General features: G+C 41.3%; 1 protein-coding gene across 4 annotated transcripts in view; it reads right to left on the reverse strand.

The window, feature by feature from the left end:
• sema5a (sema domain, seven thrombospondin repeats (type 1 and type 1-like), transmembrane domain (TM) and short cytoplasmic domain, (semaphorin) 5A) overlaps positions 1–26240 on the reverse strand; it is a 245070-nt gene that overhangs the window by 67300 nt on the left and 151530 nt on the right. For all 4 annotated transcript variants that reach the window (XM_063043864.1, XM_063043863.1, XM_063043861.1 and 1 more), the window contains exons 11-12: positions 20671–20878; positions 13661–13778 (exon numbers count right to left, since the gene is read on the reverse strand). In XM_063043864.1, the coding sequence (XP_062899934.1) occupies positions 13661–13778; positions 20671–20878 (326 nt within the window). The remainder of the gene's footprint in view (positions 1–13660; positions 13779–20670; positions 20879–26240) is intronic.

A 26240-nucleotide genomic window follows, 5' to 3' on the forward strand; every position in this document is an offset into this window, starting at 1 on the left:
CAGTTTCCTTCTTAATTATTTGAGAAATTGTCCCCATCTCCAGTGATCTCCATCTGACTCCAGCTCAATGATCGCAAGGATTATATTTCCAAATGTTCATTCAAGTATCCTCTCCCAAATTCTCCTTTGACTCCTGTGTCTCCAAACACCAATCCTGCTTTATAGCATTGCTCTGGATCCACCATTTCCTCCTGTCATTCTAACATTCTTTCTGCCCTGTCCTTCTGCTACTCTTCCCACCATGATCCTTATCCCAAATGATCATTTTGCTTCAGAATATCACCACCTGCCCAGTTTCTCTCCCCATTTAACCCTTACCCAGCCATGATGGGACATTGAAAAGAACCTAGTGCACAAGAACAGGATTTTCCTGCTTCTATCACTCATTTTGAGATACTCTTGGTCTCACTTGAAATTGGCACAGTCAACCCTTCTATTCCCTCTGCTACCTAAGAAAACGTAGGCCAAACATTTTAATTCCGATTCCCATTCCATTCCGACATGTCTGTTGATGGCCTCCTCTTGTGCCAAAATGAAGCCACCCTCAGAGTGGAGGAGCAACACATTATATTCCGTCAGATAACCGCCAACCTGATAGCAGAAACATTAATTTCACCTTCCAGTTAAAAAAATTTCCCTCCCCTTCCATTCCACACTCTAGCCTTTTACCTCTTCTCACCTTCCTATTAATTCCCGAGTCCTCTCCTCCTTCACTTCCTCCTATGTTCCACGCTCCTCTCCTATCAGATTCCTTGTTCTCCAGCCCTTTACTTTTTCTACCCAAATGGCTTCACGTAGCACCTTCTAGCTAACCTCCTTTTTGCACACCTTTTTATTCCGGCATCTTCCCCCTTTCTTTTCAGTGCTGAAGTCGTGTCTTGGCCCGAAACATTGACTGTTTATTCATTTTTGTAGATGCTGCCTGACCTGCTGAGTTCCTCTAGCATTTTGTGTGTTTACTGCTAATATTTTCTGACCTACTGCTTTTAAAAGTTGTAGAATTTATGGAGCTTTTGAAGAATAGTCTATTAACACATTACTGTGGAGGTCTGTAAAATCAGGTAAAGTATTTGATTTAATCCTTTCACAATATTTCAGTTTATTTCCAAAACTGTCTGTTTAATTATGCATTACACAAGGGGTTAAATTTGGAGAGAGGGAAAAGGACAAAGTAATTAAATTGCCCAAAATAAAAGCATATTAGTAAACACCGCAAAGAAATGTGTGGACTGGATTAGAGAGGCAAATTAACAAAGACCATTTTATGTGTCAGTGGGCTAGAATTCATATTAGGGAGTTTCCTGGAAGGGGAATTCTCCCAGATATATTCAAGCTTTGATTTCCTGTTCTTTGGAAAGAATTTCTGTCTAATAATGGGAACTGTGGGCACGTGCCCAAGTGGTTAAGGCATTGGACTAGCAACCTGAAGCTCATGAGTTCGAGCCCCAGCCAAGGCAACAACGTGTCCTTGAGCAAGGCACTTAATCACACATTGCTCTGCGATGACACTGGTGCCAAGCTGTATGGGTCCTAATGCCCTTCGCTTGGACAACATCGGTGTCGTGGAGAGGGGAGACTTGCAGCATGGGCAACTGCTGGTCTTCCACACCACCTTGCCCAGGCCTGTGCCTTGGAGACTGAAGACTTCCCAGGCGCAGATCCATGGTCTCGCAAGACTAACGGATGCCTCCAATGGGAACTGGCAGAATATGGAGATTCCACACTGTTCCTCTGGAATATGGAATGTAACTGGGTTTCATGACTCCAGTCTGTTGTTTGGATCACCTGTTCTCCCCTTGCCTGGACCTGGTGTTCCATGTGGTCTCAATTCCAAGAAATAACCGAGCCTGGCTCTGCTTAACTGGGTATTCAGGTAGCGTGATGAGAACGCACACACTTTTCTTCCTCACAAGATATTGTTTACTCTCCGACTCCTGCAGCTCCCTCTGAAGTTACTGTTGTTGTTTAATAATCTGCTACCAGGAGTGTTACTGGATTAACTGACTGTCTGCATGGAGCTCCATTACTCATTTATTCATGAGCTTGAGTCTCAGACCAGCCACAGACCTCCAGAGATTCACCTTTAAAGTAACACAATTAGCAACAGTTGTAAGGTCAACAGTTCTGTTCTGTTCACTCAGTGGAGCTGTAAACAAGATCACTGAAAAAGGAGTGCTCAGTGCCTTTAACACCTCCACTGTCACGGATCCATAGTGGATGCAGACGAGTGCCTTCTTGGTCCCCTTTGGGCTTGCAGCTGGAATTGTGTGCCAATCCGCAAGGCAGCCGATTTCCAATTACCTGCAAACAGCTTGATAGATAACTCAGAATGTGGACTAATAATTGAGGCTGTAATGCACTGAGGCCTGCGTTCTATTGGAGATTGACAAACCATGCAGAAAATCTGTTTTAGGAATCTCACCAATGCAACACTTCTGCTGATTCCCATTAAACTCCACCATGCACCAGACACAACAGGTTAGTATCAGAATCCGTTTTATTATCACATGATGTGAAATCTGTTGTTTTACAGCAGTAGTACAGTGCAAAAATATAAAATTACTGTAAGCTCAAAATAAATAGTGCAAAAAAGAAACAGTGAAGTAGTACGTATACATGAGTTCATACACCCTTCAGAAAACTGATGACAGAGGGGTAGAAGCTCTTTCTGAGTCATTGAGTGCAAGTCTTCAGACTCCATTACCTGATTGGGGCAGTGAGAATAGGCAAGTCCCAGATGGCGATGGTCTTCAGTGATGGCTGCTGCCTTCCTGAGTCATCACTTCTTGGAGATATCCTTGATGGTGGGAAGGGTTGTGACCTTGATGAATTTGGCTGAGTCGACAGCTTTCTGCAGCCGCTTCTGATTCTATGTATTGGAACTTTCATTCCAGGTTGTGATGCAATCCCTCCGAATGCTCTCCATCGTATGTCTTCAGAAATCTGCAAGAGTCTTTGGTGACATACCGAATCTCTTCAAACTAATGAAGTAGAGCTTCTTTGTGATTGTGTATGTTAGGCCAGGACGGATTCTCGGAGATGGTGACATCCAGGAATCTAAAATTGGTCTGCCTTTCCATTTCTAACCCCTCAAAGAGGACTGGAGTTCTCCCAACATCCTTTTCCTTAAGTCCACAATCAATTCCTTGGTCTCACTGACACTGAAGTTAATGGAGAAATCAAGCTAATACCAATGTTATCCAGTTACTGGAGACTTACCTGTTCTTGGCATAAAGATTACAAAGTGCAGTTGAGACAAAGAATTTGATCCAATTACCTCATTCTTCTATTAATACTTTCCAATATTTTAACAAGAAAAATAAAGCACTGAAACCTTTCTGTGTATAAATGCTTCACTACATTGACCAACTGATGTTCAAGAAAGCTGACCAACAAAATCTATTGTTCATAGGTCATGCACTTCTCTTTTCCCAATGGCAGTTGCTGTCATGCATCAGATCTAGGGAACATGCAGATATCTAGTGACTATGACACTTTTAAGCCAGCTTTCACATTCTCACAGAAAACAAATGAAACACAAGAGATTCTGCAGATGTTAGAAATCCAGAGCACACACACAAAATGCTGAAGGAACTTGGCAGACCAGGCAGCGTGTGTATGCTGCTGAGGAAGACAGACATTCTTTTATCTATCCTACAGAATGAAAAATGAAGGTGGAGTTTACATGAGCAGCTACAGGCTCAAACAACATAAACAAAGCACACATTATTTTAAAAAGAAGCTTTTTAAAACTCACGGGGCCAATCTTTTTAGCATGGTTCCATGTACCTAGAATTGTCAACCACAACAATCCTCCTACCCACACACCTTGTCCAGATGTGGGAAACCTACCATGTATTTGGAGCCCAACAGCAACTGTAATGCAGTGAGGAAGCCTTACCCTTCAATGCCCAAATAGCCACCAAATTCAGGGATGGGGTAGACACAGCTGCCTTAAATGCTTCTGAAACTGAGATTTTTTTTGTGAACTAAGGACATGAAGGGAAATAGAACAATGGAATTAGGTCATATATCGATGTGCACAAAAAGTAATGCAATAAGCTGAACCAAGCACGGTTGTCCCCTTTGCAAAAGGCAAATGAAAGAATTGTACAACTACAAATGTGGCAATGTATAATCCATTCTTTACATTACTGAGCACTAACCACTACATATTTACCCAGGAGGTACCAATAGTAAGGACGTTAAAGGATCTGGACAGAAGGCAAGATAATGGATTGAAAATATTTTTAAAAATGAATGGTACAACAGACTCAATGGGCCAAATTTTGCTCCTATAATCCTGCAGTCAATGACAACCAGCTTTTGAAGCTATTTAATGGATTTTTACATTACATACTATTCAGGGAACATGGCTTTCAAGGGCTGAACCAGTATTTAATTGTCCTTGAGAAGGTGGTGATGACCTGCCTTCTTGACCCACTGCAGTCCTTCAGGAATAGGAATACCCACAGTGATGTTGGGTAAGTGCTCCAGGAGTCTGATCCAATGACGGTGAAGGAATACGTTTCCAAGTTGCTGTATGGCTAGGAAAGCAATAGTCAGATGATCGTGTTCCCATCTTATTGCTGCCCTTGTCCATCTAGCAGGTAGAGATCGTGAGTTTGGAAGGTGCTGTCTAAGGAGTTTTGGTGAGTTGCAGCAGAAAATCCTGCAGATGGTCCTACTAAACATAGGTGGTGGAGTGAGTGAATGGTTGTGCTTAGATAATTGTCAGATACACTCTTGATATGACTTCTTCTCCCCAACTGGTTTTCAATATTCTTGCAGATAAATAAAGATTCACTGTGATCGTAGTGAATGGTGAAACAAACTCATGAACCTAAGCGAACTATAACTGTTCATGTGTTTAAACAGCTGAACAACTTAATGGCAACACTGTACATTGGAACTTACAGTAATAGTAATAGTGCTAAAATACTGCAACCCTCTCACTAACTTCATTTAAATACTCCATTTTATCTCCTTGATTCAGTCACTTCCCAGCTATATCCACAACACTTCTCATGCTCTCGATCTCGTCAACAACTTTCAGCACCCTGGCCTTGATTGCCTCATTTTTATTATGGATATCCAATCCCTATGCATTTTTACTACCCCCGCCCCCATCAAGAAAGCTATCTGCTTCTTTACAGATAACAGAACTAATTAGTTCCCCTTCACCACCTCTCTCCTCTGTCTGGTGGAACTGGTCCTCACACTCAACAATTCCTCTTTCAACTCCTCCCACTTTCTCCATAACCAAGGTGTAGCCATGGGGACCCAGGTGAGCCCCAGCTTTGCCTGCCTTTTCATTGGCTAGACAGAACAGTCCATGTTCCACACCATTACTGGTAATGCTCCCCAACTCTGCTGCTATCTTTTATAAACCTACTGACTCTTACAGCTATCTTGGCTACATTTCTTCCCACCCTGTCACTTTAAAAATGTCATGCCCTTTTCTCTGTTCTTCCATCTCCACTTCATCTGTTCCCAGGATGGGTCTTTCCTTTCCAACATATTGGAGGTTACCTCCTTCTTCAAAGAATGGGATTTCCCTTCCTCTACCATTGATGTTGCCCTCACTCACCATTTTCTGGACATCCGCCTTCACCCCATCTTCCCAGTGCCTTAATGGGAATAGAGTTCCTCCTGTCTTTGCCTACCATCAATAAGCCTCTGGATCCAGCACATCATTGTCTTCAACATCCAATATCTTCAATGGGATCCAACCACCAAACACATGTAACACCCTGTGCACATTAGACTGTTTCATTAAAGTGGGCCCTTTTCTTTTTTCGCTTTTTTAGTCAAATTAAGAATTATAAAGCTAATTTATTTAATTGTATGCAGTGTACTATCTGTTATTTTGTGGTACTGATTTGTAACAGGTAGCAAATCACACAGCATCCACACAAACGGCGGCGGGGGGGAGGTTTGCACTTCAATCTCCCACGTTTGGTGGGGCTGGAAGTTGTCTTCCCTAGACTTACCCAGCCGATGGAACCAGGGTGTTTCACACACCTTTACCAGCCCTCCACACTCTGCTTTCCACAGGGATTGCTTGCTCCATGATTCATTTGTCCATTTGTCCTTCCCCACCAATCTCCCTCCTGGCACTTATTCCTGGAAGCAGAAGTTGTTCGACACCTGCCCCTACACATCCTCCCTCAACACCATTCAGGGCTCCAAACGGACCTTCCAGGTGAAGCAACACTTCACCTATAGGCACGTCAGGGTCATCTACTGTACCCAAGTGCGGCCTTCTCTCCATTGGTGAGACCTGACATAGATTTGGGGACCGTTTTTGTGAGAACCTTCACTCTGTCTGTCACAAACAGGATTTCCACCTATTTGAATTCTACTGCCCATTCCCATTATGACATGTCAGTGCATGGCTTCCTCTATTGCCATGATGAGGCCACTCTCAGACTGGAAGAGAAACACCTCATATTCCATTTGGGTAGCCTCCAAACTTATGGCATGAAAATCAGTTTCTCTAACTTCCGCTAATTTATTCCCCCCCCCCCCCTTTCCCATTCCCCATTCTGACTCTGTCTTGCTCTTTTTCTCCTTACCTGCCTATCATCTCCTACTGGTGCCCCCTGCTCCTTCCCTTTCTCCCATGAGAAGGAGGAGTGGCCCAAATCTTTGACCATTTATCATTTCCATGGATGCCACCTGACCTGTTGAGTTCCTCCAGCATTTTGTGTGTTACACTCTGGATTTCCAATATCTGCACAAACTCTTGCGATTACTACCTAAATATTCTTCTTTTGTTAATTGCTGCATGGGGTATTGGATTACCTTTCTGTTCTGCTTAATTTATTATGGTCATGCTGCTATGAGATCTCATTCACCTCCTTTCATTACTCAAACTATGTAATTCTTTCCAATGTTCACAAGACATCTCAACCTGGTGACCTTCTCAGCAGTGCCACCTGGTGAACTGCAGCTGAATAAATTTATCCTGGGTGTGAACACAGCACTCAACAGTTCATCAGAATATCTCAGGTCTATACTCTGCTGACAAGGCGAAACAATTCAGCATCCTGTTAACATTATTCATCCTTAAGCATGAAATATATTAAGAGATATTTCCATTTGCCTCTTCCCTGGGCATTTCACAACCTTGAATACTTCCTGTAACCTTTCATTGTCCCCTTCAATCTTCTGTATTATTAGATTGACTGGTATTCATTTAGTGAACGTCACGATGCTTCTTTCTTAAAATGTGACATAAACTAGCAAAATGGCTTCAACAGGAAATGTTTTTCAATAGACATCTTGTTGGGTAATGAGGATTATATAATGATTGAATCAGTGAATGGGTTAGAGAAATCTGTACATTTATTTTTATCTTGCAAAGCAAGAATTCTCAAATTAATCATACTTGGTCTCAAAATTTTTAATGCGTGTTTTAGAAGCACATATCAATAGCAACGTTACTGAAAAATCACATGACAGTGGCTGTGCTGCATTATCCTTGGAATTCTTAATTGCTTCAACTGACAAACAACCATCCTCCACCAGTATCTAGCTTAGTGGGTCTAAAGTTCTGTAGTTCGATTCTAACCTAGAAAATAATGGCCAACAAAATTACTTTGCCATTCACAGACTGTGAAGTTCACCCTGAATTTCTCCTCCAATTCATCCCTGTTCTCTCCATTCCTTTATCCACCCACACTCCTGGCAATATCATTTAAGGATTCATGACTGGGCTCCAGCTCTGGTTTCTAAGCTAGTCTGACATACCAGCTGCTGAAACCCTATTCCATACTTTTTATTACTCTTACATTGCTCTCCTGATGGACTCGGAGGTTGAAGTGCTGCTCATTCTTCATGAACTGCTGCCTATAACCAACATTGTACACGTTCTACTCCCTTCACTGAACAAAAATCTCAAAATTAAAAGTTTTGTTACCCTTCTATCTTATTTTTATTGCTTATCTTTTATCATGTCGAATTACGCTTTTCTGTGTATCTTCACACTTCCTTCAACATTCAGTCATTCAATATTGTTTAATGTCATTTCTCGTACACAAGTGTAAAGGGGAATGAAATAATTGTTACTTCAGATCCAATGCAGCACAAAAAATACACAGGATAAAGAACAGAATAAAAATAAAATACATCAGATGGCTTATACATATAGATTGTTCGTGTGTCCATAGATTGATGCTCGGCTGTACTTAATGTGACCAACAGAAAATAATAAAGTAGTGGTGGAGCTTAAGGGAGGAGCTGTTGATCAGCCTCACTGCTTGGGGGAATTAAGTATTTTTGAGTCAGCTGGTCTTGGCATGGATGTTGCATAGCCTTCTCCCTGATGGGAGTGAGACAAACAGTCCATCAGCAGGATGAGTGGGATCCTTCATGACATTACAGGTCCTTTATTGGTACCTTTCTGTAAACATGTCCTTAATGGCTGGTAGGCTGGTGCTGGAGATGCGCTGAGCAGCTTTGACTACCTGTTGTAAAGCCTTCCTGTCAGTCGCAGTGCAATTTCTGTACCAAGCAGTGATGCAGCTTGTTAAGATGTTCTCAACTGCACATCTGTATAATGACGCAAGTACAGATGTGCAAAGTCCAGCTCTCTTCAGCTTCCTCAGAAGGTAGGGGCATTAATGAAACACACACAAAAAATGCTGGTGATGCAGCAGGCCAGGTAGCATCTATAGGAAGAGGTACAGTCGACGTTTCAGGCCAAGACCCTTCGTCGGGATGAAGGGTCTCGGCTCGAAACGTCGGCTGTACCTCTTCCTATAGAAGCTGCCTGGCCTGCTGCATCACCAGCATTTTTTGTGTGTCTTGCTTGAAATTCCAGCATCTGCAGGTTTCCTCGAGGGGCATTAATGAGCTTTGTTCTGGGACTGTGAGAGTTTGTGTGTAATGCTGCTGTGCCACCAATGTAAAGAGAGGTGTGAGTGGTGAGTTCTCCTGCAGTCAACGACCATCTCCCTTATCTTGATGACGTTAAACAAGATGCTATTTGCCTAACAGCAGGACTAGAGTTCTTTCATCTCCTCTCCGTAAACCGTCTCATCGTTGTCTCTGATGAGCGCCACCACTGTCGTGCCATCGGCGAACTTGACAATGTGGTTATTCGGGTGTTTGGTCGTGCAATCATGAATGAGCAGAGTGAACAGTAGTGGGCTCAGCACACAGCCCTGGGGCCTCCCATGTTGAGAATGATGGGAGGGGGCAGCTGTTTTGCATCCCGACTATCTGAGGTCTGTTCATTAGGAAGTCCAACACCAAGTTGCGCAGGAGGAATTTGTTCACCAAGGTCTGTGGGACAATGGTGTTGAATGCCAAACTGAAATATTGTATCCTTGTTTTCTAGGTGTGCCAGGGCCAGATGTAGGATGAATGAAATGGAATCTGTCATAGAATGGTTCTGTCGGTAAGCATATCGTGGCACGAGCAGAGTTTATGATATGTGCCATTGAAGGTCCAACTTGCTCTAATCATTGACCATACTGGCCAAAATACAGGGTATTCTCATCATCTTTCCAAAACTGCACAGTTTGTCCACAACTTCTACATAGGGTAACATTTAAATAACACTCGGTTTGGAAACTGTGCATTTTATACCAGATAAAGGAGTATCACTCATATTGAACACAAAAGGAATCTACTAAGCTATATACATGAATATAGTTAGAGGGCTGATTTCTGATTATAGACAATATAATTACAGAATAAATTAGACCTATTGGTCGTTCATCAGTTGCCTACTGAAACTGGCACTTTTGCAGATTTCGATTGTTTTTGCAATTGCCATAACTAGCTCTAGCCTCCTGATCAATTGCTAACTCCTGCATTCTTTAAAAGTGGTGTTGATCTGAAAGGTTACCCCTAGATCTTGCACCACAGATGCTGCCTAACATATAACATATTCTACTTTTACTTCTGATTTCCAGCATCTGTGACTTATGCTTCCTGGCACCTTCCAGGTGACTACATTGCAAATTGTAATCTTCTGCTTCCTCAGTTAAACTTTTAAATGGAGGTATGTGAAGCATATGCCAAACAGGGAGTTCTTCATTTAATTTGCACAGCGGGCACAATAAGGAGCTTCTGATCCAGTGAAATGTCTGAAGCACTACTTCAAAATGTCACTGGTAATTAAGTTACTTATATAGGCTTCACTTCTACAAGAACATCATTAGTGAGAACGGAGAGTCCCAACATGGCTTCCAGCTTGAGTTGGCCTTCAAGTATCTCTAGCGAGGATAATAATCTTAAATCAAATACATTGCTGTCTGCTCTTTGGATTTGCTTCATACAGTGTTGTTGGTCATTGACAAGCTGTGAAGAGAAGGAGTAGAACCTGAAATGTGCACCTGGCACATCTTTGGAGCTGCAATCAACAAAGTCAGTAAAATAACCTGACTGATCCAGGGCTAACATGGAGAGACAAAAGCATTCAAGTTAAGGCTGTGGTCAATGGCCAATGACAATAAGGTAGCATTGGAAAAGGATTAGGTATTTTGTGATGTCCCCCTTCTGATTCAGGAATTGAAGATAACACATTTAATATTGCGGTTCCTTGTAGTTCTAAGAGTCAGGGAGGTTAAGCACCGCTCGTAGATTATATGGGACCTGATCCAGTCTGTTTCCTGAGTAATCCAAGTTGGTGCCATTCAGTCACTGTCCAGTAACTGAGAATCACAGTTAGTGCTAAATTGCTTGTCATGGTCATTCCTTACAGAGAGTCATCTGGTACCTCTAGTATCCATCTCTTCTTTCTCCTTCTCAGCTCATTCTATCATACAAAAGAGAACAGAATCGCCAGAGCCTGAAAAAGCACTAATAGCTCAGCTTTATGAAACACAGAAACATAGAAAACCTACAGCACAATACAGGCCCTTCGGCCCACAAAGCTGTGCCGAACATTCCTTACCTTAGAAATTACCTAGGGTTACCCATAGCCCTCTATTTTTCTGAGCTCCATGTACCTGTCCAGGAGTCTCTTAAAAGATCCTATCATATCCACCTCCACCACTGTCGCCGGCAGCCCATTCCACGCATTCACCACTCTCTGTGTTAAAAAACTTAACCCTGATATCTCCTCTGTACCTATTTCCAAGCACTTTAAAACTGTGCCCTTTCGTGCTAGCCATTTCAGCCTTAGGAAAAGCCTCTGACTATCCACACAATCAATGCCTCTCATCATCTTATACATCGTCTTTATGAGATTATTTTAAATTGCTGCAAGTCTGGTTTACTGTAATGCAGTAAATATAGTATCCGAGAGCCATGATCATTGTGAAAATTTACTCTCCATCCCCTCAGGATGTCTGTACAAGGAGACTTCCATGATGAAGCAAGGATGGCCTGAAATAGAAAAGCTATAAACACAATTGCTTCTAACTGGGTTTATAAACTCCATGTCTGTCACTGTAACCCATGCCTCTACTCAGAGACACTCCATGCTTGAAGAAGAACTTCATATCATTGCCTTCCTAACAGTACATCCTAAATATTATATGTCTATTGTCAAACTAAGCATTATTTTACCAAAACAAAATTCAAAGTTTAAAGACATTGACCAAGACCATCTTGTTCAGAATCGTACCTTTCTTGTCCAGCCTCTTCACAATTCTTTACCCAATACCATATAGTATTCAACATCTCACATAAACAGAATCATTTTCTGCAATAGCATGTTTCAAGACTTCCACTGATGAGTTGCACTACTGAACATTGATGACCAAGTTTTATTAAATGACAATGAATTAGGAAGGCTTAAAGTAGTTCCTGAAATCAAAGATCAGAAATCTGCAACGATCTAGTTCTGATGAAATGTTATCTGCTTCTCTCTCTGCAAACGCTGCCTGATGTAATCCAATTCCTTGACTCCAAAACAAATTTTCTCATAATTAGCCATATAGTAAGTCCCATCAGAGTGTGGGGGTTGAAGGAAGAGGGGTTATGTAGTGCTAGATATGCCAAGGCATGATGCTGAAATGACATCTTTCAAAAGTGAACACAAAATTATGTAGGAAATTAATTAGTAAACTTGGCAGGTATCCTTCTTTGCTTCTGAATACTTTGTATTAACCCTGCAGGCCACTGGACTTGAGAAACGGTTGTAAGAGGCATAAGGCAAAGCTGTTAACATTTCTGGCAGTGTGTATTTCCTGGATGTCATTTGTAATAAAGTAGAAACATTCAACTTCTCTTACATCAATAGAGTGCACAGAACAGCTGGAGGAGTAATGTTCTTTCTGCCATAATCCCACTTTTTCTTTTACTCTTCATAACTTAGTTTGATCATTCAATAAAGTATCAACCTTTCTGTCTACATGAAAGCCCATGTATGGATTTCCTCCCTAATTACTATCTACTTCCCAGTTAAGGAGTGACCCATGAATTTTGGATCAAGTCCCATATAATCTATGGGTGGTACTTAATCTCCCTGCTGCTTAGAAAAACAAGGAATCATAATATTAAATGTGTTATCTTCATTTCCAGAATCAGAAAGGAGACATCACAAAATACCCAATCCTTTTCCGATGATATCTTTTCAGCAATTCTATGACATAAACAAAACTTATGGCAGCAATTGCATTAAGGAAGAATTGATAACTATCACTTGCTAGAGATAATCAATACCATGAAATCAAAAGAGAACCATTGCACAAATTTTAACCAAGGTTAGATAGATTCCGCTTCAAATATTGATTATAATACAAGGATGTTGATGAAAGAGCATGCCGATTTATTTTGTTCAGATGTTATGTTCAGTAACTTGCAACCAAATGATTATTGAATGAACACACCACTCTGTGATATCAGGCAAGCACCACTGAGAATTTTTCTTCTTCCTCTCCCCTCATGGAATGTGGAAGCCCCACCCCCACACTCACCCTGCTTTCAAACCTCAGTGGAGATGCAAAGGCCAAGGAGCCAACTGAATTTCCTATTTTAAGGTATGACCACCACCCTAGTTAGTGGAACATAACTCATGGCATCCTGGAAGAGAAACAGCAAATTGACTGAGAATAGCTTGAAGGCAGTTGACCTAATGGTGGGCATCCTGCTCTTCTCTTCTGTTTCAATTGATCCCCATATTTCGGCCTCCTGAAAAGACCTTGAAGACGATCACTGCGGTGTGCCATCCCCCCCCCACCCCCGACACTATAGCAGCCGCTTTCATTCATCCTCTCAACCGGAAACTCCTTTTATGTGGCAGAACTGCACTGAAGACTGTTTTGCAGTTCTGACTAGCCTCAGAGTGAGGCTGTGGTAATGGACAGAAAACATACCACATCCCTTCACCAGAGGGAATTCACACTACACAGCCCAAATTCAACTGGAGAAAAGATGGCAATGGTGGCTGAGGATACACTCAGCTATAAATCTCTTATGCCTAAGAGCCTGTGGCTGAAAATTAGTTTTTTTAAGCATACATGACAGAATGGGTGCTTGATCAAATGTGGTGCAGAATTATGTTCACACTATGCTAAAGAAAGGAGAAATTGTAAATATGAGTTCAGCAGATACAGACCTGAAGATGGGGGTGGGGGTAAGTAATACAGTTAGTTTTTGCTTTGACCATTTCAACATTTTATTTTATTTCAAATACCCTACACTTTGCAAGTTGAAAGGGAATTCGTCAGTTAATGTAATTTACCATCTTCATACTCACTGGACACAAGCTGATGTTTTGCTCCCACTGGGTCATACTCATGCTCTCTTCCAATGTTGTGCATTTCTTCAGGACCAAGTCCCAGCCACAATAAGGGTCTCGAGCTCCCACACATGAACTGTAGGATAAAGGCATATCTTTTAAATGTTTGGCTTTAACCTGTTCATAAAATTGCAAAGCACAGTATGAAAAACATCAATGCAATGTGCAACTTCCAGATGTATGCATGTGCGCATATTTGGGCCAGCCAGACTTGTGTCTTTTGTTTTCTGTCTGAAAGTCAAAAGGCCAGCAATTTGAGACAAAAGCAGTCCTTGTGAATCTGTAGTAGAGCTTAACCTATTTTCACAGCTATCAACACATTTGAAAAGCCTATAAATGGGATTAATGACCGGCAAGAGGGACACAGACTGCAAATATTTACTTGTGGCTCTGTGTCCCTTTTATTGGTGGCTGTGTATGTGATTAAACAACTTGATGCAGAGAACCTATGAAGACTGTGTCCCAACAATTACAGTGGGACCATGGTCTGTGAGAGCTCTACCACTGAACATCGTCAGTTGGAGACTTCGCTTCATAATGGATAAGATTCAAAGATAAAAACTGGAAGATCAGGTGGGGAGGGTATGTACAATTCTTTTTCAACCCTCCTAAAGCACATTTAGGAAAAAGTACAGGCTGGAAATTTAAGACTTATTGAATCAAAGTTATACAGCACCAAAAATCTTTGGCCTCTCACATCCAAGCAGATCTTTTTCTTTGCCCATCTACACTAATCAGATTTGCCCATATTAGGCCTGTATCCTGCAATGCCTTGCCTACTGAATTCCTTGTCTAAATGTGATCACATCAGATTGCACCACCTCCTCTGACAGAGAGTACAAATATTAGGCTCTCTCTATGTACAAAACTTTCTCCCTCAGACCCCAGCCCAGGGTATCTTCACAAATCGTCCACTGTTTATTCATTTCCATAGCTGCTGCTCCAGCATTTTGTTTGTGTAAATTTGAAGGCCAGCATTTTTTAAAAATAACGTGTCGAGCCACCATAGTTCTAAGAACATAATAGGAGAACCCGTCAAACAGCATAAATAAAGCAGTAACCTCCCATCAAGGTGACCAAGGGCTAGCTTTGACACACCCAGCCACACAGCTCAAAAGCATCCAGCTTAACATGTCAGTCCCTTCTTGCCTTCCCCAGGCAGGAATGGTTCCCTCTTTGTTTATCAGTAACCAATGAAACAGAATTCCCAATTACTGGACATCCTCCCAAAATAATCATGCAAAAAACGGAATGGTTTCCCCTCTCCACTTAGTCAGATTGGGTTCCTTTCATTGTGTGAATGGTTTGATGTCCTGCCCCTGCCAAATTTCATCAAAGGTAGACTAAAGGAACCCTTAAATTTTCTCAGCATTTGACATCACTTGCACTGACATTTATATCAATGTGGTATAAATAATTATTATAGCATCATCACAGTAACATTTATGTAAGCACCTGAAGTCAGCTATCATTATTAACTTAATAAACATAATGAACTCACCACTTACTGACACATAACCAGAACAACATCTTATAAGCTTTAATAAAATCCTGCACCAGAAAAGTAGAGAATACATTGGAATAAAAGAGACAAGTGTCCATTAAAGTTATAATAAAGGAACTGCAAAAATCATCTACAGACAATTACAATATGCCTAGTTTCTAAAATGTAAAAAATACAAAAGTCAGCAAATAGCTCAGACACTGCCCTGATTGCTTTTGTATTCATAAACATGTCAAGCACTTCCATTATAATTTCAACCATGAAAAGTTTATTTTTCATAATTCTCCTAGTTAATCCATGGCCTAATATTTCTGCTGATTAACATTGCCAAAGCAGCCTAGACATAACTTCTGTGATCTCTGCTTTGAAAACTAATCCAAATGAAGCTTAATGCCGATGAAGAGACAAAATGTGAACTGCAATAAAAAACCTCCAAAGCTGCTTTGATGAGAAGCTGGCTTGATGGAAGATAGGAGATGAAAAGCCTATGACTATCAATACATCATTAAGTACCTCTGTATGCTGGCTCAGCCAGAATGTACTGTTGAGTGGTTTCTGCCTTCAGCTTCTAAATAGACAAGAAAATTGAAAAGGGAGTAACTGGAATCATCAACCCATGGTTTTAGTGCTCACCACTCAATGCCCACAATCCCCAGAGTAAACTGAAGTGAACAGTGGCTGTCAGCACTATGCACTCCAGACAATGAAAGCAAATAAAATAAACTCCCCTATTATCAGAACCCTAGTCTCTTCAATATTCCTTTGTGTACTGACCACAATTGTTCTACTTACACTGCACAACAAATTGCAAGATGCCAGCACTGACTATGATTAATGTAATATCTACAAAAACCTGCATTCTCCTGATAGCGTTAGCTAGAATGGTACCGTTTTTTCTGTGAGTGACTTATCTTTCCATCACTGATTCAGCAGCATACAAGAGCTTCTGGACTCTTTTGCCTCTTGATGAATAGTTTTCAGGAAAGCTAGTGATGTGAAATATATAGTTTGGGGGTCAGTCCAGTTCTATCCAAACCAAGTGCTATCGCCAGTTATCCGGGCAACGTATCCGGGCTGGAGACCAAAGGCATTCATTTTTGTGCTAGGATGTGTTATCCTTTGTTCCACAGTATTGCAGCCACTACACAGATCCAGCATTCCTGCTCACAGATGATGAGTATTGGCAGGAAATATTGTCAAGAGATTCAGCAGGGTTGGGTTCAACTGGACAAACTGGAATGAAGGGACAAAAGAGTCTGAAAACAAAGTTGAGGATACAGGTGAGATTTAGATTCACTGTTAAAGATCAAGACTTAATTGCCCCATCTCTCCTTCTTCTCACTCTCTCCAATAATGAAGTTTCAGAATGCATAAAATACCAGTCTCTCTTACAATCTGTTATGCTTTTAAACTCCAAAATTCACACTACTTCTTTTTTCCATATCTGTTTCCACCCATCACCTACAAAGCCTCCATCTCTAAACTAATCCCTCCTCTTCACCAACTTTCTCATCTACTCAGCCAGATTTCATCCACCCATCATTCCTACCGTATCTAAATTCACTTAACTACCTTCAAACTCTCTGTAACTTCCCATTCCACTTTCCTGGCTCCATCTGCCTATCACTATTCCACTTCAATAGATGCCATCTATCACCTCCCAGATTCTCTCTCACCTCTTTCAACTGGCTATCTTCCTTCTGCACTCTTAGTCCTGCTGCAAGGTGTTGACCCGAAGTATCGACCTTCTCTTTAGACCATAAGACCATAAGACAAAGGACCAGAAGTCGGCCATTCGGCCCATTGAGTCTGCTCCGCCATTTTATCATGAGCTGATCCATTCTCCCATTTAGTCCCACTCCCCTGCCTTCTTACCATAACCTTTGATGCCCTGGCTACTCAGATACCTATCAATCTCTGCCTTAAATACACCCAATGACTTGACCTTCACTGCCACCCAAGGCAACAAATTCCACAGATTCACCATCCCCTGGCTAAAAAATTTCTTTGCATCTCTGTTCTGAATGGGCACCCTTCAATCCTTAAGTCATGCCCTCTCGTACTAGACTCCCCCATCATGGGAAACAACTTTGCCACATCCACTCTGTTCATGCCTTTCAACATTCAAAATGTTTCTAAGAGGTCCCCCCTCATTCTTCTAAACTCCAAGGAGTACAGTCCAAAAGCGGTCAAACGTTCCTCATATGTTAACCCTCTCATTCCCAGAATCACTCTGGTGAATCTTCTCTGAACCCTCTCCAACATCAGCACATCCTTTCTTAAATAAGGAGCCCAAAACAACACACAGTACTCCAAATGAGGTCTTACCAGTGCCCTATAGAGCCTCAACATCACATCCCTGCTCCTATACTCTATTCCTCTAGAAATGAATGCCAACATTGCATTCGCCTTATTCACCACTGACTCAACCTGGAGGCTAACCTTAAAGTTATCCTGCACGAGGACTCCCAAGTCCCGTTGCTTCTCAGAACTTTGAATTCTCTCCCCATTTAAATAATAGTCTGCCCGTTTATTTCTTCTACCAAAGTGCATAACCATGCACTTTCCAACATTGTATTTCATTTGCCACTTCTTTGCCCATTCTCCCAATCTATCCAAGTCTCTCTGCAAACTCTGTTTCCTCAGCACTACCAGCCCCTCCACCTATCTTTGTATCATCAGCAAACTTAGCCACAAAGCCATCTATTCCATAATCCAAATCGTTGATGTACAATGTAAAAAGAAGCAGCCACAACACGGACCCCTGTGGAACACCACAGGTAACCAGCAGCCAACCAGAATAGGATCCCTTTATTCCCACTCTTTGTTTCCTGCCAATCAGCCAACGGTCTATCCACGTATGAAACTTTCCCGTAATTCCATGGGCTCTTATCTTGATTAGCAGCCTCATGTGCAGCACCTTGTCAAAGGCCTTCTGAAAATCCAAATACAGAACATCCATTGCATCTCCCTTGTCTAGCCTACTTGTAATTTCCTCAAAAAATTGCAATAGGTTTGTCAGGCAGGATTTTCCTTTAAGGAAACCATTCTGAGTTCTGCCTATCTTGTCATATGCCTCCAGGTACCCCATAACCTCATTCTTGACAATCGACTCCAACAACTTCCCAACTTCCACAGGTTTCAACTATTTTTCTTTTAGCTTCTCCCACTCAGGCCAAATGCAAGGTACAGCCATGGGCACCCACGCAGGCCCCAGTTATGCCTGCCTTTTCGTCGGCTACATGGAACCATCCGTGTTTCAAGCCTACACTGGTAGTGCTCTCCAGCCTCATCTACACTACATCAACAACTGCATTGGTACTGCTTCCTGCACCTAGGCTGAGTTCATTAATTTCATTAACTTTCCTTCCAGCTTCCACCCTGCTCTCAAATTATCTCAGACATTTCTCTCCCCTTCTCAATCTTTCCATTTCCATCTCTGGAGACAGACTGTCTACTGATAACTTTTATAAACCTACTGACTCTCACAGCTATCTTGATTATACCTCTTCCCACCATGTCACTTGTAAAAATGCTATTCCCATTTCTCTATACCTCCATCTCCACCACATCTGTTCTCAGGATGAGACTTTCTATTCTAATCATCTGAGATGACTTCCTTCTTCAAAGGATTGGTTTCCCTTCCTCTACCATCAATGTTACCCTCTCCCACATCTCCTCTATTTTCTGGACATCTGCCCTCACCTCATCTTGTCATCAACATAACAGGAACAGAGGTCCCCTTGTTCTTACCTACCACCTCACAAGCCTCTGTATCCAGCATATCACCTTCATAACTTCCACCACCTTCAACAGGATCCTACTACTAAATACATCTTTCCCTCCCACCTACTCTCTACAGGTATCATTTTCTATGTGCCTCCCTTGTCCACTCCCATGATCTCCCCTCTCGTGCTTGTCCCTGCAAATGGGTCAAGTGCCATACCTGGCTCTGCACCTCTTCCCTCACTAGCATTCTGGACCTCAAACAGTTCTTCCAGGTGAGGTGACATTCAACTGCGAGTCTTTCAGGGCTATCTGCTATCTACATTGCTCCCAGGATGGCCTCCTGTACATCAGGGAGATCTAACATAAATTGGGACAAGCAACACACATCAAAGTTGCTGGTGAACGCAGCAGGCCAAGCAGCATCTATAGGAAGAAGCGCAGTCGACGTTTCGGGCTGAGACCCTTCGTCAGGACTAACTGAAGGAAGAGTGAGTAAGGATTTGATCCCTTACTCACTCTTCCTTCAGTTAGTCCTAACGAAGGGTCTTGGCCCGAAACGTCGACTGCGCCTCTTCCTATAGATGCTGCTTGGCCTGCTGCGTTCACCAGCAACTTTGATGTGTGTTGCTTGAATTTCCAGCATCTGCAGAATTCCTGTTGTTAACATAAATTGGGAACCACTTTCTCTGCCACAGAAAGCTTGGTTTCCTAGTGGCCCCCCATTTTAATTCTACTTCCCATTCCACTCGTCATTCCACAGCCTTCTCTATAGTGACAATGTCACTAGCCTCAGATTGTTGGGGGAACATTCATATTCCACCTGGATAGCCTCCAACCTGATGGCATTAACATCGATTTCTCTAACTTCTGATGATTTCTCCTTCCCCCCACCTTTCCTTTTCCATTCCCATCCTAGCTCCCAACTTACTTGTGCTATTCCCTCACCAGGCCATCACCTCCCTGTAGTGCCCTTCCTCCTTCCTTTCTCCTATTGCCAGCTGTCCTCTCCTATCAGATTCCTTCTTCAGTCCTTTGCCTCTTCCACCTATCACCTCCTGGCTTCTCACTTCATTCCCCCCCCCACCTCCCTCAACCACCCACCCACCCCCTCACCTGCTTTCACCTGTCACCTTCTAGCTTGTACTCCTTCCCCTCCCCCACCTGCTCATTCTGGTTTCTCACCCCTTCCTTTCCAGTCCTGATGAAGGATCTTAGCCCAAAACGCTGACTGTTTATTCCTCTCCACAGGTGCGGCTTGGCTTGCTGGGTTCCTCCAGCATTTTGTGCGCACGTGCCTCCACAAATGCTGCCTGAGCCATCGAATCCCTTCAGCAGTTAAATTTTTGCTTCAGATTGCAGCATCTGCAGCCTTTTATGACAATACATCTCGTAACATGCTTCTTTGACTTGTGCTCTTTTAAGCTTTTATACACAAATTTGATGGCTTCCTACACTGTAGAGGCTCTGGTCTTTCTCCGATATAATTAAATTGTATTTGAAAATTCCTCACCAGGCATAACCAGAAAGGACACTGTTCAATCTGTACAGATAAAAACTGCAAAGCTGACATTTCGGTGTTAGTATACATGAAAAGAATAAGCTAATAGTGGTTCTCCTGTCTTTCTAAATGCCATTTGAGGTTTTTCAAATATGAAAGCAGAATGCAACCTTTTGACAACATAGCTGAAATATTCTTCACACATTCTAAAGTGTTACAATTGTTCAAAGATGTTACCTTTGGCTCCTGTAAAAGGTGCAACGTTTGAGGGGTAATCTTATCACATGTTCCTGAAGACCAACAAACAGAACACTTTGACTGTGTAGGATCTGGAGGTTCCTTATGGGTTCTCGTCGATCAGCTGGAAAAAGTTCTATTTCTTCCAACAAGCAGCCACTCCCACTTTGGTTCACAGGGACAAGAACTTTCTTAATGGTCCCATAGTCTGTAAGGCAAATGCAAAAGAGATTCTAATCAAAAGAATTGGTGGAATAATGGCCAATAACACACACTATTCACTTATTTTTTGTTTCCCAAAATGAATACATAATATTAAATATTATGTATTAATTTGTGTTATGTATAATTTATATTATGTATTCATAAGTGTTCATTTTGAGAAGCAAAAATTATTAATTGAAAATTGAGAATGAACCAGTAAAATACACATCAAGATATTATAAAAATTAAATTTAATAACATTTTTCTCATTGGTAAGTAGTTAGAACACTAAGGATACCGTCTGGTGTTAGGAAACGCAAACACAGACATCTTAAGAACTGGAGATTTTTTATTAGAAAAATTCAGATTACAGAACAAGGCAGAGCCACTTAAAATTATTACAAGATGTGTCAATAGATAGAAGGATCCCAGTTGAAAAGATCAAGAGAAGGCAACTATGCATCAGCAGTTAAAATAAAAGGAAGACTTAGCAGTAGATTCAGAGGCTAGAACAGCATAGAACAGGTTTAGTTGTCGAGGCAGAAACATTATTAACGTTTAAGATTACGTAAGTGATTTGCAAGTAAATATGATATAGAACATTCTGCTTATGTGCAGAGTAAACAAAATAGACAAAATAAACCAAATGGACTGCATCATGTATTATCTTTTATGTTTCTGTTTTCTTCTGTTACAGTAGCAGCAGGAGGCAAGTATTTTGCTTTTTGCTTTGACCCTGTCAAAAACTAATCCAGTATAAGAGGCAAAATCATTGGTCTGGATCAATAGCAATAGCACATTCAAAGAAGCAGATAACAGAAACTTTGCTAGACATGTTTAATAATTCAATAGGGCAAAATATAGTCAGCCAGATACATAGCATTACAGCTTTATTTAAGAAGGGAGATAAAACATGGCTTTCTAAAGACCAGACAACTTAATAATGGTCTGTCTGTCTGTCTGGGTACCATATCCGATGCGGACTTTGGTGACCATGGTTTTTCATATAGATCTATCCTTCATTTTTTGGATGACTTCCATTTCCTCGATGTGCAGCCACCTGGCTATGCTTTTGATGTATATAAGCCGAGGTCTTCCTCTAGGTTTACTCCCCTCAATCTTTCCAGAGAGTATAAGTTTTTCTAGTTCATCTTTCCGCATGATGTGTCCCAGGAATCTGAGTTGTCTTTCTCTTACTGTTGGTATGAGTGATCGAACTGCTTGGGCTCTTCTGAGAACTTCTTCATTTGATGCGTGTGTGGTCCATGATATTTTTAACATCTCCTGTAGAACCACAATTCAGCTGCTTCTGGTCTCTTTTCCATTGCTGGAGAAATGGTCCAGCATTCACTTCCATAAGTCAGGGTAAAATAAATGTAGCACTGCAGTATTCTGTTTTTAGCGTATGTGCTCATCTTTCTGTCTGTTCATATGGTCCTCATTTTTTTTTGGAAAGCTTCTTTCGCTATTGCTATTCTGTATTTGATATCTGTGTCGCAGCTGCCATTACTTGTTATTAGGCTGCCAAGATATTTGAATTTGTTGACTTGTTTGATGTTTGTATTTCCGATCTTGATCACACATTGTGGGATGTTTGTCTTTCTGGAGATGACCATGCTTTCTGTCTTCTTGGTGTTGATTGAGAGGCCTCTGTGATTACTTTCTGCTGCCACTATAGTGAGTAGTTCTTGAAGTTTTGTTTCTCAGTCAGCTATTAGTACAATGTCATCAGTATACCTGATGTTATTTATATTATGGCCTCCAGTTGTGAATCCTTTGATGTCTTTGATACTTCTCAAGATATTTTCACTATAGAGGTTGAATGAGTCTGGCAAAAAGACACAACCTTGCCTGACTCCTCTCATGATATTCACATACTCACTCACTTCTCCTTCTATTCTGATGGATGCTGTCAGGTCCCAGTATAAGTTTCTTAAGAAACGTATATCTTTCCCATCTATGTCAAGAACTTGAAGCATTTCCAGAAGATCTTGCTGTCTGACAGTGTCAAAACTTTTGTATAGTCAATGAAACATAGGTAGATGTCTTTTTGTACCTGGATGGCTCATTCACAGATCATCCGTAGCATGAAAATTGCATTTCTGGTTCCAGTGTTTTCCACAAAGCCGCATTGTTCTTTACTGATTTCTGGTTTTATACAGCGTCTTGCTCTCATCATGATTACTCTGAGAATAGTTTTTGCCACGTGACTCATCAGGCTTACTGTACGATGTAACTCACATTCTGCTGCTCCCTCTCTCTTTGGAAATGTGATGAACACGGATTTACTTAAATCATCATGATCTCCCCATGATCATGGATTTTATTTGTTATTTCTGTTATTTTCTCTATTCCAAAATCTTCTAAGACCAGTATCATTTCAACAGCAATGTTGTCTGGACCAGTTGCTCTGTTATGTTTTGTTTTATTTACAGCTGCTCGAATTTCTGATTTTAGAATGCTAGGTCCTTCAAGATTCTTCTTTATGTTTGGTTTTTCTCCTCTTTGGTCTTCAAAAAGTTCTTTATATATTCTGTCCATCTGTTTAGGATTTCCTCTGTTCATAATTAAGCTGCCATCTTTTGCCTTGATGCATCCACTTGCTGAGCAAGGTAATTTCCCCGTTAGTTCTTTAATCTTACTGTGCATCAACTTTGTTCCAGGGTTATGGGTTTGTAGCATTTCTATCTCTGAGCATTTCTCATTTAGCCATCTGTCTTTAGCTTCTCTGCATTTTCTTTTTATTGTCTGATCAAGTTGTTTGTATTCTTTGCTGTCTCTCAGTTTGATGGTCTGTTTTTGTTGCATCAATTGTATTAAATCTTCAGTTATCCATTTCTTCTTACTTTTCCATTCTTTTCATGGGGTGGTTTCTTTTGCAGCTACAACCATGGATTCCTTCAGTATGTCCCAGGAAGATTTGCCTCCTTCATCCTGCAGCAATTGAAAACAGTTTTTCACCTTGATTGTGTATTCTGTTTTCAGATGAGGGTTGTTTTGTAGTTGTTGATAATCCAGTGGTTCTAAGCTTTTTGGTTTCTTTAATTTTCTCATCTTTATTTTCATTTTGCAAATGACTGGTATGTGGTTGCTTCCACAGTCTGCTCCAGAGTAGCTTTTAGATTGAGTTGTCGAGTTTTTGAATCTGTTATTCATTGTTATGTAGTCAATTTGATTTTTGTTGTTCCCATCTGGGATTCTCCATGTCCATTTCCTTCTTGGATGATGTTTAAACCAAGTGTTGGTGATTATCTGATTGTTTGTTTTACACCATGATATAAGCTTTTCTCCTCTTTCATTTCTTTCTCCCAATCCCTGGTCTGCAACAATACGGTCTTCTCTTCCCTCACCAACTTTTGCATTGAAGTCGCCCATGACTAGGATGGCTTTTAGTGATTTGCATTCTTCTAGTGCTTTGTCTGGAGAGTGGGAGAGGCATCAATTTCCCCCTCTGAGCTTTCCATTGTGGGTACATATACCTGGATGATAGAGTTGTTGTTTTGTTGTCCTTTTAGTTTGATTAGCATAATTCTGTCTGAGATATGCCAGTATCCTAGCAGGCTCTTGGATGTTTCTTTGTCTAAGATGATTGCAACACTTTTTTCAATGTTTACCTCCACCAGAGTATATCACCTTGTAGTCATCTGATTGGAATACTCCAGTGCCTTTCCATCTTATTTCACTTAGGCCTAGGATGCTGACTTCTAGCCTCTTCCTTTCTAATTTTACGTTTTCCAGCTTAGCAACTTGGTACAGGGTTCGAACATTCCAAGTGGCAATTCGCAGTCTCTTGTTCTTGCAGACAGTAGTGATATGACGATCCGGGCTCACCTGTCTGTTTACATGATATCCCGTACCGAGCGAGGTGTCCGCACTATTTGGAAGTGGGCTCCCATTTACGCTGTTGTCTTTTACATTTGTGTATGTATTAACCATGGTTGTACTAGGGATAAAATACAAGAAGTAGCTTCCCCTTGCTTGCTTCTGATGCAGTGTCTTTACAACACGGGTGACCCTGAACATTGTCCTATTAAAAGGATCTACTGCTCAGCGTCTGAGAAGCAGGAACCATCGATTGTGTTACTTACAACTTGCCTTCTGCTTCATCTACCACCTGCACTCCGTGGCTTCACTGTAACCCAAGTAGGGAGGCTAACAGGTCACCCTTGCTTAAGGGTGACCTGGAGGTAGCTGTGGTTAATGGTAACCTCATTACCCAAAGCAAATGCTCCACAGCCGGATGTAGTTAATCCTCATACCCAGGAGAGACTACAGGTTGATGAGCACATTTTTCCCCACTGGCAGTACAGAGGAGGATAGATGACCATGAGTTTAGTGATGGCAAGAGAAGCTGTGGTCACATTAATAACGGTAGTCCAAAAAAAAAAAATCCCTACAAAAAAAAAGAATGAGTTGCATTTATATAGTACCCTTCATCGTCTTTTTAAGGACGTTGCAGAACTTTGGAGCTGTGATATACTCTGCATGTGTTGTCACTGTTGTAATGTTATTTGTGCACAAGTTGTTGACTGAAGCATAAATATAGATAGCATGAATAACTTCCCATTCCTCAAAAAGAATGCATTACACTTTCTATATGTGCTTGAAAGACGAAGTCTCATGTAGTGCTTCCAACAATGCAACAGACTTTCTTTGTATCACTAGTTTGTCCACATTTTTTGGTTGAATCTCTTGAGTCAGACTTAAAGCCAAAACTTTAGGCCTCATCATTTTCACCTGCTTTATCAATAAACTCAAAAAAACTTATTTAGTAAAAGACTAGGGAAATTTTCATTAGAAGTAGCTGAGGCAAATAGTGTAAATGCTTCAAGAGGGATGTCATAGCAAATGGGAGAGAAGGAAATCGTCTGTTATGCTGGGAAACTTGGAAGAGGAAGGACAGAAGGGTAGGAGTACAACATGAAGAAAGCATGAAGGGGTCAAGCCAAGTAACTTGCTTTTATACTGTTTGTTCTGTGGTTCTATGCAATAACTTCAGTCAATCTAGAGCCAGTCAGATACATGGAGCATCTCCTGGAGGGGCACCAAGAAAGATGAGCGAAAATACCACTGGTTTTGCAACAAATCTATCAATGCAACACGTGAGTGGAGCATAGAGCCAAAACATGACCGCTCGCTTGGTAAATTATCTGAATCCACTCTTAATGTTGGGTGTGGTAGGAAACAAAAGAGTTAACTGCACCCTATTATTCTCCTTTTGGCAATTCCAGAAATTGGCAATGACCTGGAAAATTCAGACACTATCATCACTGAAAAGGAAAGCAGAGAGAAATACTGCCCTGTGTCTCAGTAGAATCTGAATTCATATTACTTAACATCAAGTTGAGTAAAATATATATTTCTAC

Source organism: Mobula hypostoma, chromosome 3, assembly GCF_963921235.1.
Source record: "Mobula hypostoma chromosome 3, sMobHyp1.1, whole genome shotgun sequence".
In the NCBI taxonomy this organism is placed as follows: Eukaryota; Metazoa; Chordata; class Chondrichthyes; order Myliobatiformes; family Myliobatidae; genus Mobula; species Mobula hypostoma.